The sequence below is a fragment of the Mirounga leonina genome, unplaced genomic scaffold, assembly GCF_011800145.1.
Source record: "Mirounga leonina isolate KUSES-001 unplaced genomic scaffold, KU_Mleo_1.0 Mir_126, whole genome shotgun sequence".
NCBI lineage: Eukaryota > Metazoa > Chordata > Mammalia > Carnivora > Phocidae > Mirounga > Mirounga leonina.
The window spans coordinates 4629861-4649935 of record NW_023270314.1 but is presented as its reverse complement, the minus strand read 5'-3'; the positions used below and the strand labels follow the sequence as shown (position 1 = coordinate 4649935).

The following is a 20075-nucleotide window of genomic DNA, read 5'->3' as shown; positions in this document are numbered from 1 at the left end:
GACCTGAGCCGAAGGCAGACGCTTAACGACTGAGCCACCCAGGCGCCCCATTTTTTAAGAAAAAAGTATCCCATACGCTCTAGTCCTCTTCTCCCTCCTCTTCCCCTCTTCTGCCCTCTCATCCCTTCTTTGTAAGAACTTGAGGCCTTCAGAGGTTAACTTACTTGTTCTCAGGGGGGGAGTAAAACCCAGACGCCATGACTTTCTCCTGTGTCTGTTACTATTACTGCTTCTTCTACTACTATTTTTATTATTAGTCTTTTAAAATAATTCTCAGTTTTATAGGGTTTACGGATATTTTTGTTTTCACCCTTGGGAGAAAGTATGTCATGACGGTTAAAGGGGCAGGGTCTGGAATCAGACGCATGTGGATTTAATGCCCTGCTCTGGCTCTTACCAGTTGTGTGACTTTGAACAAGTTACTTAACGTCTCTTAGTCTCATTTTCTTCAGTTGTCAAATAGCAATAACAGTACCTAAAAAGTTGAGAAGAATAACAGGGGTAATGCATATGTTTACTATATATTCTGGCACATTGTGTTTGTTAAATGTTGTTTATAAGGCATTGCTTTCCCACCATAAAATTTATATTACTTTCCTGTAGCTAAGCGTAAGTTTCTAGGCCAAAATAAGAATCTACCTAATTTTTATATTTGTGCTTCATTTATTAATTTGTTTTTGCATTATAACTATTTTTTATAAGGATTAAAATATGCCAATATATGCCATATTTTAAAATATTCATTCTACTATAGTTATAAAAATAGCACATTTTGCCTAGTGTGTGGTTTGTCTTAATTGATTAGAAATGTGTCAGTCGCTGCTTTGTCTCCATTTTTATTCACAGTCTTTTCTGTGAGGAGAAGCTTAGGGAGGAATAATGTCTGCCCTTTCAGCTGGTTGGCAGTTCAATAACAGGAAAGAAATTTTCTGAATAGGAAGTAGAACCTGCTATAATTAAGTAAGCGTCAATATTTTATAGCTTAAAAGCATATTAAATTTATTAAATGTATAGGTTTTTTAAGTAAAGAAAATAATTACAAGGATTTGTTTTCCTTTGGTGAAAAATGTAAGTGCTTTTCTGATGCTTTATATACTCAGCAAAGCAAGATTCTAATTACTGCATTTCAGCTCTTTTTTTGTCTGCTTTTCTGCCTTTAGTAGCAGCAATTCATTTAAAACCTTTGTCTTTGGATCACATGGGAGTCAGCTCTTTCTAACTCCAGAGTCCCTATCTGACAAATGAAAATTTAAGATGTCAAAATCATAATCCACATTCCAAATATGTGAGAAAAAAAATCATAAAAGTTTTAAATAAGCCATACTCAGCCCACTCGTGCATCTGAAATATATTCTGTAGAAGCATCAGTCATTTCAAATCACCACAAATGAATTTCACAGGAAAGTGCAAATCTAAGCAGAAAGACTGTACCTACCACGTTGGCCAGCATCTTCCAGGAAGGAAGAACAGACTTGTTTGTTTGTTTGTTATAAAGTATCCAGTGGATACAAATTTAGTGGTTTCCATTTGAAAGATCGAATTTTTACTATTAAAAAGAGGAAGGAGCACAGCTTACAGGTTCAAGCATGGATCAGCTGTGTGTCCTTGCCAAATTGTCCAACCTCTGAGTTTCTGTTTGCCTTTTTTAAAATGAAGATTATAAAACTGAGATAATATAGCCAAGTAGCTGAGAGTATGGGCTGTGAAGGCTGTTGGTTCTGCTGTTGTTGAGAAACAACATCTTGCATTGCTGGGAAGATGACCCCAAGAGCCAGTTTGCCTGGGTCATAATCTTGATAAGGTCATTTATTAGCCATGTGACTTTGGGTAAAATATTTAAAGACTCTGAGCCTTGATTTCCTAATCTGTAAAATGGGGATGATAATAGAAGTTGCCTCATAAGGCTATTTTGAAGATTAAGTGAGTTAATATTTATACAGGGCTTGGAACAGTACCTGCCACATGGTGAACAGTCTTCCCCAAATTTCAGCTTATAACCCCAAAAAGGGTGGTGGGTAAGAATATCCACTTTATTTAGGTGTTTTAAAGATTAAATAAGGCAACCCCATGTAAAGACTTTAGCACGGAGCCAGGTTCAGAGTAAATGACTTATTTTGTCAGCAATTAGTTGTATCTTTATGAATAATACAAGGTAGTTGGAAATAAACCATCTAATAAGAAAATTTCACATCCTAGTCTATATAGGAGGCAGTAGTTGTTAGGAGTCTTTTATAGATTAAGAATAATTTTATAAAAGATAATGTAAATCTCCTCAAGGTAGAGCAGTCAATATTTAAGCTTTTTAAGTGTCAAAGATACTTATATCACAGAGTCAAGTCGTTTGGATTATGTGACCCCTGATGTACTTTTGACTCTGCCGGCTCCAACCCCATTTAAGAATTCTTCCTTCACAACGCCTGACAGACTTTCCTGGGGTAGCTAATTATTTGATAAGATAATAGTAATAATTAACTACTTTATAATGTTGTTGAGTAGTTAGTGCAAGTCTGTATGTTACAAGATTTATGTTAATTCTCTCATTTAAACTTTATCATAAACTCATGAGAAAAGAATGTTATCTCCATTTTACAGAGATGAAGAATGGAGATTTCCAATCAGAATAGGAATCATCTCTTAAAGTCGCAGGACTAATAGGGCTTTGCCTTTGAACCCAAATATGCTGGGCCTATAGTATGCCCTTCTTTGCTCATCAGTTCTTTCTGCATGTACAGAAAGAAGAAGTATTGTTACTAGAAAGATTCTGACTGGAAAGATGTGAATAGTAGATTGTAAAATTCTCAATCAGAACTCATTTATGATGGGAAATGCTTAATTGCTTTTAAGTAGTATAAATTTAAAATACATATATATGTATGTATATGTTTAAACATACATATTTTTGATACTTAAAGATAATTAAATAAATTCTATAAAATGGGAAGATTGACAGCTGATGGTAATATTTTTCCCCTTTTCTCAGCCCACTTCCAGGTCAGTCTAGGTTATTAGTTATTCCTTCCTGGGACTCTAATATATGCTTCATAATACTCCTTCTTACAAATTGAATGTCAGAGTTCTATAAATATAACGTTGAGTTCTGGAAGTTGATGGATTTCATATTAGTCCTACTTCCTATACAATGCAAGGATGTTCCATATTAAGCTTTTGTAACTCATTTATCATTACAATGTGATAAAGGTCGTTTTAAACTTAGTATATCCTTATCCATTTAACGAGTGGAGATAACTGAAATCAAAGGTGAAAATTTTAAGAAAGAATATTATAACTTAATATCAAAAGTTCCCAATATTTAAACCTATTTGAATGGGATAGGCTGCCTTTGTTAAGTATTAAGGTGACTACCAGAGATAATTAAAAAGTGATAGAATGACAAGTTGCCATAGATTAGGTAAAGGGAAAGCACCAAATACTTTTTCATTTATGTGCTCATCACTCATTCTGCAAATACTATGTAATAAGAGTTACAAAGATTTTTTTTATTTTTTATTTATTTTCCCCCATTTTTATTATGTTATGTTAATCACCACACATTACATCATTAGTTTTTGATGTAGTGTTCCATGATTCATTGTTTGCGTATAACACCCAGTGCTCCATGCAGTACGTGCCCTCTTTAATACCCATCAACAGGTTAACCCATCTCCCCAGCCCCCTCCCCTCTAGAGATTTTTTTTTTAAAAAAGCCTCTGCCTTCAGGGAGCTCAGTCTATGGGAGATAATGATAAAATATAATAAAAATAAAAATTCAGTGCTGTTATCGAAGCATATGTAAGAAATAGTGTAGAAGAGTCTTCCTAAGTCTTACATGAGGATGGAGTCAGGGAATGTATCCAGAGGAGGTAAGACAAGAGACGAGATTTACAGCATGAGTCAGAATTTGTCAATGTTGTGGCATCATCCAAATTTGACATTCTATAATTTTACAATCTAAGCCTTATGGAACAAGCAGTAAGCAAATTATAAAGGGCTGGGCAACAGCTAGGTACTAAAACTACTACAGATGCATGATTATTTGTGTGGGAGATTAAGGAAGAAAATTTGGAAAGAATCCATATTTTGTTCTTCATTTCAGTCACTCTGTCCCCATACATCTTTTTTTTCAGCTAGTCCTATTGGCTCTTTCTCCCAAACATACCCTCAATTGGGCATTTCTCTCCATTTCCACCCCCCTGTCATGGTCCAAGCCATGTCACCACCAATTCTTACCTAGTTTCCAGCGAGTCTTCCAGCTTCCACTTTTGCTCTTTTCCAGTAACATCCTTCACACAACAGGAACTTTAACCTTCTAAAAGTATAATTCATATATGTCATTCCAATTCATGAGACAGTCTATTGAATATCCATTACACTTAAAAAAAAAATGAAACCCAGAGCTGTGAATTGTGTAAGACCGTTGAATCACAGACCTGTACCTCTGAAACAAATAATACATTATATGTTAAAAAAAAAAAAAAAAGAAGATAGTAGGAAGGGAAAAATGAAGGGGAGGACATTGGGGAGATGAACCATGAGAGACTATGGACTCTGAGAAACAAACTGAGGGTTCTGAGGGTTCTAATGATGTAATGTATGGTGATTAACATAACATAATAAAAAAAAATAGGAAAAAAAATGAAACCCAAACACCTTGCCCACCTAACCTGGCCCTCTGTCTAACCCACAAGCCACACTCATACCATTCTCCCTATAGTGCGCTGAACCCCTGCCTTCATTCTGTGTCTCAACAAACTAACCTATCCTGCTTAGGGGCCATCCTCAAAGATGATCTCTTTACCTATAACGACTCTCTTCCAGAGCAAAGCAGGGTACTTCTTCTCATCAGCTCTCTGCTGACATGCTACTTCTTCCCAGAAGCTCTCTCCAGCCATCTAGTCCAAAGAAACATTAAGTATGCCTCTCGCCAGAATTATACATCACCCTCTTGTATTTTATTCATAGAGTTTCTCATTATCTGCTATTATTTTGATAACATATTAATAAATGTGACTTCAGCCACTTTCAGCTATAACGTAAGGTCATTGAGAGCAAGACTTGTCTTTTTTATTTGGTAGCATTAGGCCCATAATAGACCCTACCCACAGTAGGCACCAAATAAAATTGTTGAATGTAACACCATCAACATGGGTTAGACTCACCTGCTATAGAAGAATAGGAAAATTAGCAAAAATGTACAATGGAATAGGGAAAATTCTGAATCTCTTCCTATAAATGAGATGCTTAATTGAAATATAAACAGCTTTAAAATATTTAAAGAATGAAATGTCTTCAAAACATTCATTCACTTATTTTTTTTCCTTTCTTTAATGACTGCCTACTGCATGCATAACACATCAAGGATAGAGTGAAACAGCACACATCCCATATGTCATTTTCCTTTCATCGTCCATAATATAGTAGGCAAGAGACTGACTCAAAGATCACTACAGAATGAAGCGGGAAGTGTAAAGCTCTCTAGCAGTGAACCAGATTTGGTACATTAAGACTTTAAAACACGGAAAATTACTGCTCGCTGTTGGAATCAGACATAGTGGTACTTGAGCTGGATTCTGAAAGATAAGTGGGACTTAGGCATGCAGAAATAAGGAGGACAGGAAAGGAATTATAAGACTGAAGGAACCATACAAACAGGATAAACACCAGATATGTAGGGTAGTCAGTGAGTAGAACGGATTTCCTGGAAAATGAAGGTTGATTGGAGCCTAATGGTAATAGAAATTCTTGAATATCAGGCACTTGGACTCTGTGTGTGTGTGTGTGTGTGTGTGTGTAGCATAGTCAGGAAAAGTACTGTGTTTTCAGTGTGTAAAATGGATTGTTAATGGAAGAGGACAGCATAGTTTATACCATGTTCAATGGCTAGGGAGAAACTTCCTTTCAGAGATAGTTTTGTTCAGACTTGAAGTGGAGGTCCCAATTACAGGAAGAAAGGAAGGAGAAAGAAGACCATAGTCAGAAAGGAAGCTTTATTTGTTCCTGTTTTTTCTTGGTGTTCTTTCTTGGTCTACCCTTTATGCTGTCTTCTTCAAACTTATCTTCCTCTCCTGGAATTCAAAAATTGCTACCTTAGTTTCCTTCTTCCCATGTGTTATTTTTCTTACATTGCTTTTGTATTCATCACTTTAGAGCAATAGTCCTCATGATTGCAAAGATATATGGAGTTAAATAGTGAAGTAGATAGCAGTTAAGGAGAAAAGAAAGACCTGTACATTTTTCCTAAACCTCAAGCTTCTTAGCAAACACCCCAAAATTTCAAAACAGCTATTAACCAGATTCATGAGGTCCATATTCTTTTCCTTATTTTCTGACCACTTGTAGTAAATGCCAGGAAAACAGTGCATTGGACATAAAGCAAACATCTAAAGGCAAAGGGAAGCAGTATCGGGAGTGTGGGTAACACACACACACACATACACACACACAACCCAACCCTTAGATAAGGCAAGCCATTGTTATACAGAGAAGAAAGTCATCATGCATCTTAAAACTATGAATTAAATATAAGAGGAGACCCTGTATACACACTTGATTTGTAAAATTAGGCCAAGAAAGTCTGAATTTAGAAGTTTTCTTTCTTTCATATATCTTATACAACAGCATCATGGGTTCTCAGGAGAAATTTTTGTTGTAACCAGTTTTTGCGAGATTTCAGATTTGCCTAGAAAGTGACATGGAAAATTGAACTTGAATATACTACATTCTGAAAGGTAAAGAATGCAAAACACTAATTTTGAAAATGCATACTCACAGGGTTTTAAGTTTGTCTAATTTGTTGAACCAGTAAATTGAGTAGGAGGAGCTGTGAATTTACCAAGATTGAAATGTAGAGCAGATAACCATCACTCAGTAAAAGCTTTTGTGAGCCCTGCAGCTACTATTACAGATTATGCTGCAATTGTGGTTTTATGTGAACTGGACATAATTGGTCATCAGTACAAACTACAGCTTATTGACTGCTTGCCTTGGCGAGCTGGTCCTTTGCTAGGTTCGATATAGATCTGTGCGTCGGGTAGCAGTTGAAACTCCCTCACACAGCAGTATTTTGAAGATGGAATACAGACACACCACTAGAAGAGGGCCTGTTGTGTGGGATAGCGCTAAGAACTGGCATTCTCTCAGCAGAGAAGCTTTATCGAATACCTTCTGTAGTTGGCTTACAGGGTTTACTGCCAGATTGCCCAATCGAACCACTGCTGTTTCTTCTTTCTATATTTTATTTGTTCTTGGAAAAATTTTAAGCTTACAGAAAATTTGCAAGAATAGTACAAAGAATTCCCATATATACTTCGCTCAGAGCACCCAGAGACTTTATTCAAGTTTCACTGATGGTGCCAGAGAGAGCCCTTTGACGGATTAAGGATGACTACTGAGTCCAGTTGTCATGTCTTCCTAATATCCCTCAGTCTGGAGCAGTTCTTTAGTCTTTCGTTGGCTTTCATGACCCTGGTATGTGGAAGATAGGCATTAGTAGAACGTTTCTTAATTTGGGTTTGTCTGATATTTCCTCACATGTAGATGCATATTCTGTATTTTTTGTCTAGAATGTCACAGAAATGCTGCCGTGTTCTTTCCATTGCACCCTATCAGGTAGCAACAATATTGCTACTTCCCATTTTGGTGATGTTAAATTTTCTCCCTCGATTAAGATAATGTCTTCCAGGGTTTTTCACTCTAGAATTACTTTGCCCCATTTGTATTTAATAAGTATTCTTGTGGGAAGATATTTTGAGACTCTATAAAAAGTCTGCTCCTTGATCTACTTTTACCCATAAGTTTTAGCATCCATTGAGATTTCTTGCAGAAATTAATATTTTACTTTGATGGAGGTCAAATGACTTCTAATCCTGCGCATTCCTTGTGCATTTATCCTTGGCTTTCTTTGTGAAGAAAGAGCTATCCCTTCTCCTTGTCCTTCTCCTTCCTCTTCCCTCTCTTTTCAAATTGTGTGGACTAATGGATTCCGGTTGTATTCAGTGGATTGTAATCCACTGATATGACTGTTTTAATGTTTCAGTTTTCTCAGATTCCGCTACTGGGCTCCCCTTCAAGCTAGCTCCTGTCCACATTATTCTTTGAGAACTTCATTTCTTTTTCGCTCAGAGTGTTCTGGGCTCATCTTGTCCTCTCCCTGTCTTGGCTGCAGCTTTTACTAAGGAGCCCTGATGTCTTTTTGTAGAGAGTGATATTTAGAAACCAAGATCTCACTGCTCCCAGTGTATGTATGCTCCTACATACACACTTATATCATTATTTTTGTTGGCATCTGTGAGTTAACTATGATATATATACACACAGACAGACAGCCCTCAACTTACAATGGTGTCAAAGCAAATATGCGCTCAGTAGAAACCATACGTTGGGATTTGGTTTTTGCCCAGGCGAGTGATAGGCAGTAGGATCCTCTCTCTGGTGATGCTGGGCAGCCTCAGGAGCCTCAGCTCTGTCAGCCAGCGATCACGAGAGTCAAAAACTGATGCCCTCCCAACCATTCTGTCTCCATGCAACCATCCTATTTGTCACTTTCAGTACAGTATTCAATAAATTATATGAGATATTCAACACTTGTTGTAAAACGGGCCTTGGGTGAAATGGTTTTGCTAAGCTATGGTGTTCGGTCTCTTAGGTGTATTAAATTCATTTTCAACTTACAATATTTTCATATTTTCAAAGTACAAGGGGTTTATCGGAATGTAACCCTTTCATAAATTGAGGACAATATATATTTTCCCTTCCTATATGTCCGCCTTCCCAACAGGAAGGAAAGAAGAAAGCAAAACCATTGGTGACTTTGGAAATATACTTACTTTTCTTTGCCCTCGTTGGGTTTATAAATCAGGAACTATAAGACCATTAATTAATATTGCTGTTTCAGATCAGTTCTATTTGTGTTCATATTTGTGACTATATCCATATTAAGATAAATCCACAGGATAGATTTTTGATATAAATCAATAAGCAAATGCTCATATTTATGAAATTTGAAATTTGCAGGTTGATAGTATCTAGGACTTACTGTTGCATTCCTTTAAGTGCTATGTATAATAGCTTCTTTTTCTTAAGAGTAAAAATTTAAGGTAGTAAAGAGTAAAGAATAAAATTTTGGGTAGGCCAATAGATACTGTCACATTCAAATATTGTGTGTCATTAACTTAGTGACTGAGATGTCTGTCGGCTAAGGAGACCATAAATGCCTAAAATAGTATCCGGGGGCATTTGGATGGCATTAAAGTGGAGGGTAGTGGTTAATAGAACAGTATTTAGAGGCAACCAGGTTCAAATATGGAATAATCATCTACCAGCTTGTTACATAGACAAATTATTAAACCTCTAGAAGCCTAAATTTATCTATAGCACCTACATTATAGGTGTCTTGATCTCTTCAGGCTGCTATAACAAAAATACCATAGACTAAGCGGCTTAAACAGCAAATATTTATTTCTCATAGCTGTGCAAGCCAGGAAGTCTAATATCAAAGTGCTGGTCTTTTCCATGTCTGGTGAGAGCCTGCTTCCTGGTTCATAGATGACCACCTTCTCACTCTGCCCTCACAGGGCAGAAGGGGGAAGGGAGTTCTCTGAGGTCTCTTTTGTTAACAACACTAACCCCAGGCATCAGTACTCCGCCCTCAAGACCCAATTAGCCTACAAAATCTCCACCTCTTAATACTATCATATTGGAGATTAGTTTTCAACATAAGAATTTGGGGGAGGAAACAGACATTCATTCCATAACAACAGGATTGTTGTGACATGTAAGTGATATGCCATAGATAAAATACCAGGCCTACTAGTTGGCACATGGTAAGTGCACATAAACAGGAAAGAGCTTTTATGTCAATCATCGGCGAAGGCTAGACTTTTCACCACTACACCCTTGGTAACAGATACTAACACTGAGAGCCTGGCTTATTAGCACTCTAAATAAATTAAATGGTGTTTTTTGCAATGCTATATTTTACAGTTTCAATAGGTATTTGTAACATGTTGACCATGTTGCAAATGCACAGTAAGTAGTCTGCACAGGGCACGTCTTCTAAATATTTTAAAGGAACATCATGACACTTTTTCTTTTTCCAATCAGTATGAGGAAAATGCAGTATCAGTTTTTGTGGGAACAGTGGATGATGCCACTTGAGTATCCGCTGTAACTGTCAAAATGTACCCTTTGATTGGAGAACACTATTGATTCTGGACTCTTCAGAAATTGTTTCATGAACCTTTTATTTTATTAGAATGAAACATGTACAACAAGAGGACATGCTGGGAGTCTTCAGAGATTTAAATGAACTTCTTTGATCACTTGTCTAAAAGTTAAATCTTTACCAGTTAGCAGCGATTGCCCCTATGGAGACTGGAGTTTAAATCTGATTCCACTCTAACAAATAATGAGTGGAAATCCTGGAGAAATGGATGGTTCGTAACATATGTAGAACAGAGATCTGGACCCGTTTGCATGTACATGCAACCAAAGATGACTTCTAAGTCCTTTTTATAAGTATTTAAAATTTAACCTTTCCATGTTCCTTTCCTTGATCAGTCAGCTTCCCTATCATTGCTAATGTAGGAAATACCATGGAAAATATACCAAAGAACTTGAAAACAAGGTAAATAAGATTGCCTCTTGTGACTGAAAGTAAAAAGATAATAAAGAGGGAATCAGCCAGAAATACACACTGACAGATTAAAAAACAAAATAAAACAAAGGCTTCTGAGACAAGACTGAGCTGTCAGAAGCGTGCATACATTTTATAGAAGAGTCTCAGACAGGGTGTGTGGAGACGGCTGACGGCATTGAGTACCAGGTCTCATATACTGAGGAAGATAGCCACAATAAGCTCCTGAGCAATACTTTTTAAGATCTGTTTGTTCAGAGCAAAGCAAAATTTCTACTCTCAAAACACGTTCTGAATATGCTTTGGCTCCATTCAGATTTTTCTAGAGGGAGATACTGTGAATCTTTGTAACTAACATGACCACAGGCATTCAGGCTCCTGTAACAGCTGCTGATCTCATTCTAATAAGAACCAATGGGCATTGGGCTTTAGACAGCCATCACGGTGAACTACTTAATGTGACTCAGCTTCTGAGAGATCGGTCTGTGAATACTGAGTCTGCAGGACTAGAGGCCAATCCTGGCTCACCGCCAGTTTACCAAGTCACCCTGCCTTTCTGAGGCTTCCTGGCAAGCAGCCAGTCAGCTTTCCCTGGGGTCTCCAATTTCACTACATAATCTCCAGTTAAACTTCTTCAGCAAGTAACAAAAAGCCTTAGAAAACTTCAGAGGATTTTATCCCTTCATTCAGAGACAGCTGTCTAAGGAGCAGGTCAGGGAAGTACAGTGGCCAGCAAGAAGTGAGCCCAAGTAAAAGAACCAACTGTCATGGGCTTCAGCAGTGAGTAGTGAGGGGCTGTCAATAGACAGGGCTATAGGAGAACCTGGGAGCCAGAGAAGAAAAGAAATGGGCTACAAAGAGAGCCAGATATATTCCCTACATTTTAATGTTGACCAGAATCCTACATGCCTCAAGAGAATGCCTTTCCAGACCTTTAGTAATAATAACACTTGAGTTCACAATTATTTTGCAAGGCACATATTTTTCTTTGCTTTCATACATGAGCAAATTGAGGTTCAGGGAGGCTAAGTAACTTAGCAAGGTCACATCGGTTGAGAACTAGTTAGTTAGAGAGCCAAGTTTTACACTGAAACCCAGTGCATGCACCATTATACCATGCTTCCATATGCTGTACTCCAATAATGCTATTTTATCATCACTAATAGTAAGATTTTTTATTTATCAGGTATTTGCTGAGTGCAACATATTGTGAGACCAGGGCTAGGCATTGGGGTACAATGGTGACCTTAAACCTGGACAATGGAGTCTAGTTTGGGGGATAAGCATTGATCAAATAATTATACAGATTTTGCATTATAAGATTATGAAGTGCTGTCAAGATATATATACAGAGAGCAATAAGGACTTATAATTTGGGACTTTACCTGAAAATTAGGGATGGTTCTTGAAGAGTTACTTGAACTGAGACTTCAAGGGAGAGACTTAATTGGATGAAGAGGGAAGGAAAATAATGGAGTGTAAAGGCCCTGTTAAGGCAGGGAGCTCTGAGAAATGGGTAGAAGACTCTTGTGACCACACGGGAGAGAGATAAGAGGAGTCCTGTGCAAGATGATCCTGGAGAAGAAGACGGAGATCAGACCATGCAAAGCCTCATAGGTTCCCTAAAGGTTTCACCCAGGACACCACAAACGAGGAACAGGCTTATTGAGAAAAGATCACAAGTTTAATTCTGTACATGGTGGGTTTGAGATATCTTTGTAACAACCTGAGTGGTAATGTCAATTAAATGGTTATGATTCACATCTGGAATTCAAAGGAAAATGCTTGGTTAGAGTTTGAATTTGGGATTCATGTGTGGCTAGGTAATCATTAATACAATGAATATGTTTCAGATCATCTAAAGAGACTGCAATGAAAACTGGACGAAGCTTAGGATATTGCTTTGAGAAACCCACAATTTTGCCCTCTGTGTCTTCTTCTTTTGACTACCCAGAACCACAACATTTAATGATTGTGTAAAAGAGAACAAAGAGGGAAAAGTAGCATCCACAGAGAATGGGGAACAAACTGGAAAATTTTTGTCATAGAAGCCAGGGTAGGACAATTTCATGAAAAGGATAATGGTCTTCTGCCCTAAATGCTGCCAAAACATCAAGGAAGGTGAAGACTAAAATGTGTTGATTTTAACAACATTGAGGTCTTTACTGGCCTTTAGGGTATGTCTTGTCACTTGGATAGTATATCCTCTTTCTTAATTTTGCCATGCTTTTTATATTTAGTTCCAAGTTAGAATAAAATAAGGACAGTCTGCCAGAAATCAACAGAAACCATTTGTATTAATTCTTACATAGCTCTTTCTTTTCTATATCAATTCCTGTATATACACATACATCCATACATATAGCATAAAGTTTTCCATGATTTCTTAAAACCCTAATGGGCTCAGAGTTTCTATATCTGTCAGATCAATATAAAATATTTTTGGTGTCAGTGATTATACTTTATTTTCTCTCGAACAACACCGGGATTTAGAATAAAAGTAACATATTAATCAAAAATTGATTCAGAAAAAAAATACTGAATTTTTCTTTCACATATAAATATTCTCTATAGATGTCTTTAAAAGTAGAAATATTTAGTGACCTCTTGCCGTGGTCCAAACCCAGTCATACAAATGGGACTCCAAGCAGATGCGAAATCTCCAAAGGACACAGTCTAGCATACAATGCTATATTGCTTTGCCTCCATCTGTGTCTTAGTCGTTCATGCTGTAGATTTTTTTAAGATGTGGTGATTTGGATCAAATATATGTAGATTTTGAAGCTGCATCAAGAAAGATCATGCCTCTCAAAACATTTGCCTGTGCATAAGAGGAAGAAGCAATGCATGAAGTAAGATGAGAATATCAAAATATATGCAGTCCATCTGTTTTGTGCTTTTCATTTGGTTAGACCTACTCTACATGTTAATCACACACACAAATACATATCAATGCACATACACACACATAAACATATAAAACATAAAGTAGATGAAATTTTAATAATGAGAATTTGTTTTTGATTGACTTTATTTTTTCTGGAATTTATTTTTACTTGTATTTCCAATTTTAGGATGTATTTTCTAGAATTTTCATGGAAAAAATAACTGTAGGGGTGCTTTCAGTACTTTTATTAGTTATTCTCACAAGAACACAACTTAGCCAGACTTTGCCTAAAACAGCAGAAAAAAAGTTAGATCTTTTCAAGTCTTCTGCTTCCTACAAAATGCAGCTATTGGTAATTACAAGCTCTCAAATTTAGAAAAGTCTAAGAAATCTAATTTAATATGTCACTTCTACTTGGGTTGTATATGAAAAGTAAGGACTTCTCTTACAGATAGTTTTGGTCTCTGTCATAAGGAAATGCTTACTTACCTTAATAGAAAACTTTTAACATGTTGATTTCTGCTTGTACTAGAGAACTTTGTCACTGGTGACAACAATTGCTATTTGTTTCTGTCTTTTTGGTTAATTTCAGATCACATTCAGAAAATGAAGGCACCTCTTTACCATCTGCTGACTCCTGTACCAGTCCTACTAAGATGGATTTATCATATAATAAAACTGCTAAACAGTGCCTAGAGGAGATATCTGGTAAGTGACCTGATTGATGGGTAGGTCAAACCTCAGAATTTTTGCAATCTCTCCATGTCTTTTTATTAAGTCATATTTGTGCTATACTCTTTTTTCTTAAGCGTAAATGGACTGTGTACATCTCATGCTTCAGAGATTCTTAGATATTTGGCTACTTTGCTCAGGGTGATCTCTTTGTTGTTCTGTGAAGTGTTTTGTAAAGAATGGTAGTGCTTTTAGAGGTTGAGATCTTTAAGTCATTATTGCCCTCAGTCAAGTACAATATAATCAGAGTAGAAAACTTTCTATTGTTAATAAGACAGCCTTTGAATGTATTTGGAGATTGAAAAAAACGTTAAGGATCAGATGTCAATGCAGATGTCCCATGCCTAATCCAACCCTCTCTCTTTTCAATTCAGTACTACTTAGAACATTCCTACATGATGGTTCCAAATGTGTATTTAGGAAAAAAATCTAATTATGGAAATATCTCATTACATATAGATAATTTAAGAAAAAAAATATATATCCCAGACACAATTTGTCAGAGTTTTAAGTATATAAAACAGACTTCTCTGTGTTAGTCCAATGTTGTTTTTTTTTTTCCTAGGACCCAGATAAATGTAGGTATATATGGAAGGCCTTTTGTGTAATTCTATTATATAGGTCTGTATTTATGAGCAACTAAGAAAGCTCTTAGCAAAATATATGCTCCTAAGGGGACAAAGAGCTTAAGAACATTTAACCTAAGTGTAAGAATTCATAGAAGTAGAAGTACGTCTGTTATTCCAATACGTTTCTGGTCAGCCCTTGTATATTCTGAAGAAAAAAACTAAAAGAACTATTTAATTTTAAAAAATTGCTATTGTACTCCAAAGATCCAGAGTATTTTCCTGAAGCTCATGAAAATAACCATATCACAAATGTGGGGCTTAAAGAGCTTCTCCACTTTGGCACGCTTGAACCCTTAGGCAGGCATCAGCCATGACTGCAATATCCACCAGTAGATATTGACCACATTGACAGCACAGCATCACGAGGGGTCCTTTTAGAATTATCGGTGGCATCATCAGGCATCAGAAGTTTTGTGTGAAGATGACAATGGGCCAGTGCTGGGTAAAGATAGAAAAGGTAATGCCAACACATAGCTATCGGGATGGTATTTGCAGATTCAGGGGAAGTAGTTGGGGAAGTTTTTCCTTTCCCATAGCTCCAGACAGTCTCATAATCGGAATGATGTTGTATATCTGTACGGGGACTGGATATTTTTAAAACTTGGTGTGGCATGAAGATTCATATACTTCATACATTCCTTTATTCATGAATGTCTTCAATTATGTATCAATATGCCTGTGAAATACTAGAGCTCAATTATTTAGGACAAAATGCGTTTGGAACAGTTTGAATTCTAATTTTTATGGGAATCTCACAAAGGAACATTGTTTCTTTGAAATTCATGTATCACTGAGTGTCTCTGATTAAATATATAATCCATAATTGATTTTTTTTCTCTGGGTTCTTTTTCTGTCCACCATTTGATCATTTCTTCATATTTTCAGTTAATATTTCCATTTAATGTTCTGATGTTTTTAAATCTAACATTTGGAAGTGAAGTATAAACTAGACTTTAACACAATAAAATAATTTAATGGATTTATTAGGAGGTACAATATTATTTTGCATTCTTATTAATTATTTACATAGAATCATAGATTTGAATCTGTGATTTAGATAGGAATATAATTAAAGAAAGAAAACAGCAAATAAATGGTGAAATAAGTCTTACCTGATTGTGTCATTTCTGTTATTTGTTTAAAGTGATAATAAAAAATAGTAAAAATTTCTCTAATGCAAACTTGAGATTTCCTGGAAGAAAGATGATATTCATTTATGATTAGTAAGCTATAAATTGAGTACTGTAATTGGAAGAATCTAGATGAGAGTATACAGGTAGACCAGTGATGAGAGAATGATTAGCATACCCTGGCCTTTCTTCCAATGATCTTGTCTTCTAATCCCTCCTGAGCTACTTAGGCTTATGGTCCTACCCTCAATCTGGGCATCGTCAGACTCTGCAGCTTCTCGATAGACTCACTTCCAGGCACCCCAATCTTGCTGATTCCATCCTGGCTTATCAGTGCTCTTTTTTTTTGTTTCAACTCTACCAGTGGTTCTACTACGATTTCTAAATTCTGATTTAAATATGGATCCCATTTTTAAATCCCATTTAAATGGGATCTAAATATTGATCCCACAGCCTTTTACTGACCCTTGCCAAACTCTGCATATTCTTTCTCCATCCCCCCGACCCCCACAACCTGCTGAATTCCTGTGGTTACTGAATGCAGTTGGACCTTTGCTTATACCCTTTACTCTTGCTCCCCTCTCATTTCATTTGATAAAATCACAGGCCTGGTTACATCCAACGCTCCACCTGTTCCATACCAGCAGTGAAGGAACCTGGAGAAAAACACATCCTATGGTGGTGTGATTCACTTTATATTTATGGCCCCCAACATGTAATGAATATTTAGTGCTGCCTAGCAATCATTATGTATTTCTCCAGCCCATTCACTCTCAAGTTCTTAGATGACAATTTTATACCTTTTCTTCTCAAACTTACCATATCAGCTCTTCTATCCTCTCCCTTAACTGATGACCTTGATGTTGATTTCACTGAAAAAAATTAAAGCAGAGAAGAAAGAACTTCATACACCCCTGCTACCACATCTACCTGCATACAATATTTACACCCATTCTTTCCACCTTTCCTCAGATAAATTTCTCTTCTACCTCCTTAATATCCCCCTCTGTTCCAACTCACTCTCTGTAGTCTTCAGGATTGCTACATCTCTCCAGTTTCAATTTTTGAAAAAAGCAAAAACAGAACTTCTCTTGACCCCTTCCTTTCCTTCTTTTCTCCTCCTCCTGATTTTCTGTTGTTGCTACTATATTCTGGCTGTTAGATAAACCACAGACCACAAAAGCCCTTGAAATTATTGCTGAGCTCACAGAATGTTCCCTCAAAGACAATATGAAATAGGGGAAGTGAAATGTTCTAGGAAGTAGAAAAACATACTTCTGGCCTCTCTACTACCATTATTTAGCTGAATTGTTCTTTGATTTCCTTTCTTTGTGAGATGACTATGATGCCTAATAAACTCACAGGACTGTTGTGAGATAGTTTTATTCATCTACCCATATTTTTCAGTAATCTTGACCTGGTACCTTATCCATGCCAGACATTGCAAGGATTGGGAAAGGAAACACGACTAAGACATGAGTCCTGCTATGGAAGAGTAAGATAGAAACGTTAACATCACAAATAATTAAATTACTAGTTGCCTGGGAACAACTAAGTTAGCTGTAAAGAGTTAGATAGGGCTTAAAATAATATTCCAGGAAGAAACAACTTCAGTGAAAACAATTTGAAAAAAAAAATTCTACTTATCTTATTAGTTTCATTTGTTTTTTATTGTAAAACTGGCAACTTTTCTTAAGTTCACTGGAGTCTTGGCAGCTCACTGGATTTTTTATAACCAGAAATTTCAGTGCTATTGTTATTGTTGAACTCTTGCTGTTTACGGTTGGTGCAGGAGCCTCCCTGGGGAATAATTCTGTCATGCTCTCCAAGAGAAGTAGCCCTAATGATATAGAACTCTGATGGATTTAGACTTGGCAGGATAAGGTCCAGGTTTTGAGAATTTTGAAGCCTATGCTATTTGAGGGAGCCTGAAAATAATAGAAAAATAGAAATATAAAATTACATGTAGTGTTTTAGGAAAGAGCTTAGCTAGTTGGAAGCTCTATATCTTAAGAACCAGTGGCTTCATAGTAAATATACCTTGATGTCCTGGTATACCTTTGCCTGACCAGCATCCCTTGCAACCATCTGCTAATAGTAATAGCACCTTAAGTTTTTTGTTTTTTTTTTGGGGGGGGGGACCATTGCCCTATCGATTGCTGCTTATGTGGTTCAAGTGAAATTGACCCAAGCAGATCAAATCAGTACAACGTTTTCCCTTGACCACAGTGACTCTCTCAGGAATGGACATGTGACCCAATTCAGTTTAGTTAGAACCAATGAGAATAAATCTCAGAACTTTTCCTAAGACTATTAGTGGAGAGACGTGGTTTTTCCACTAGACCTGAAGCTAATCAAAAGAAGTTTGGAGTTGCTGGCAGTTACCTTCACCCTCAAGTGAAACAAACACCAAGAAAACAGAACCGAGAGCAGGAGAGAATGAGCTCAAGGTCATTGTGGGAAATGTCTGAGCCCCTGTGAACAAGCCATGCCTAAAATTATCTCCCCCCCACACTTCCCTGCATTCTTCTGTTTTGTTTTCCAGGGAAAATCCCTTTTTATGCTTAAACAGTGTGAAAAGCATCCCTATTGCATGACCTGCAAGATGAGTGACATGTAAAGATTTGTGGTACTGTTAAGGAGTAAACTTGAATGGTTCACACTGAAAAGCAGGTTTGTTAGGGAGATTCATGAAGGTAGCCAGGAAGCTTAGCTCTTTACACTTTCATCTACATAGTAATTCACATGAAGTTATAAAAAACATTGTCTTTGTGATTAAATGGTAATGGAAGTTAAAATGTAGTTAAATTATGGTGTGAAGGAATATATCAGAAATGAATGACAATAAAATGGCATACTGGAGAAAACTCAAGACTTTCAATTTGGTGACCTTCTATCCCTCTGAAGTCTTTGTGTGTATCATTCAAGTTTCCTATTATTTGGCATTTTCTTGGTTGGGGGGGAGTTAGTGATATTTATCCAATCTAATAATAGGGCTTCCATTAATTATTACAGTCAGATAGAATATATTAAATAATTTGTGGCAATGGGTGAGTGAGCTTCTTGCCTATCCTTTAAGATTCATGCCACAACCTCGATACTATAAGTCCGGCCAAAGCGATGGTTCAGATTTTACTGCTTTGGCTTGGGTTTCATTCTTATATTCATTGACAGAAAGAATTTGACCTCAGAGACCATCCCTTTCATCAAGTACCAAGAAATCTTGCCAAATGTAAAGTGAGCTTTATTTTTTAGTCCACTGGAATCATTCAGGAAAGTTTTTAGGATAATTTTTTTGTTTTTTGTTTGTTTGTTTTTACATAGGTTCACACTTGCCCTTTTTTGTGCATAAGGCTTTTTACCAACATGTACAACAACTGTTTAATGCACTTTTTAACCTTTATCTAGAATTTATACTCAACTGAAAAACATTGAAAGTGCCAGAATGACTTAGTATTAGCAAAGCTGTCATGCCGTTTGTAAAAAAGTAATAACATAATTGAATGAATTTGGGGAATCATTTTAGAAGTGAGAATTTAGATTAAGCGGAAGGATAAGCTAATGGTTACATGTGTTTTCTTTTCTGACTTACCAGACTTTGTCTTGAATAATGGTCAATATATGGTATTTAAGACTTGTAAATGATCACTTAAGTTGCCTTTTTCTTGAGTGTTTAGAAAGATTAAGAAAATCAAGCTCAGGTAATTTAAATCAGTTTCAATATCTTACTTAAATAGCCACTTTATAATTATGTTTACTAAAAAGCTGAAAAGTATTCCTTTTTAGAACATTGTAGCAGCTATGCTTTATGTTAAGTCTTGGCAAAATTAGAGTGATTCTCATTTTTAGTATTGATTATGTATATTCATCTCCTATGCACTGAAGCTTCTTTCTTCACCTTGTATAACATACATTTATATGGGTGAATACAAATAAGTATAATTATACCTGTAAATGAATGCACATCCAAAGCAAGCAGGTATGGCTGCCTCTAGAGAGGCAATAAATGGGTTGCCCACTGTCGTTCAGGGTAAACTGATATACTGATATAGTTCCAGGGGAAAAAC

General features: G+C 36.5%; 1 protein-coding gene across 2 annotated transcripts in view; it reads left to right on the top strand.

Moving 5' to 3' along the window:
• Nucleotides 1-20075, top strand: part of NAV3 (neuron navigator 3) — a 356416-nt gene that overhangs the window by 167815 nt on the left and 168526 nt on the right. For both annotated transcript variants that reach the window (XM_035002085.1, XM_035002084.1), the window contains exon 9: nucleotides 14110-14225. In XM_035002085.1, the coding sequence (XP_034857976.1) occupies nucleotides 14110-14225 (116 nt within the window). The remainder of the gene's footprint in view (nucleotides 1-14109; nucleotides 14226-20075) is intronic.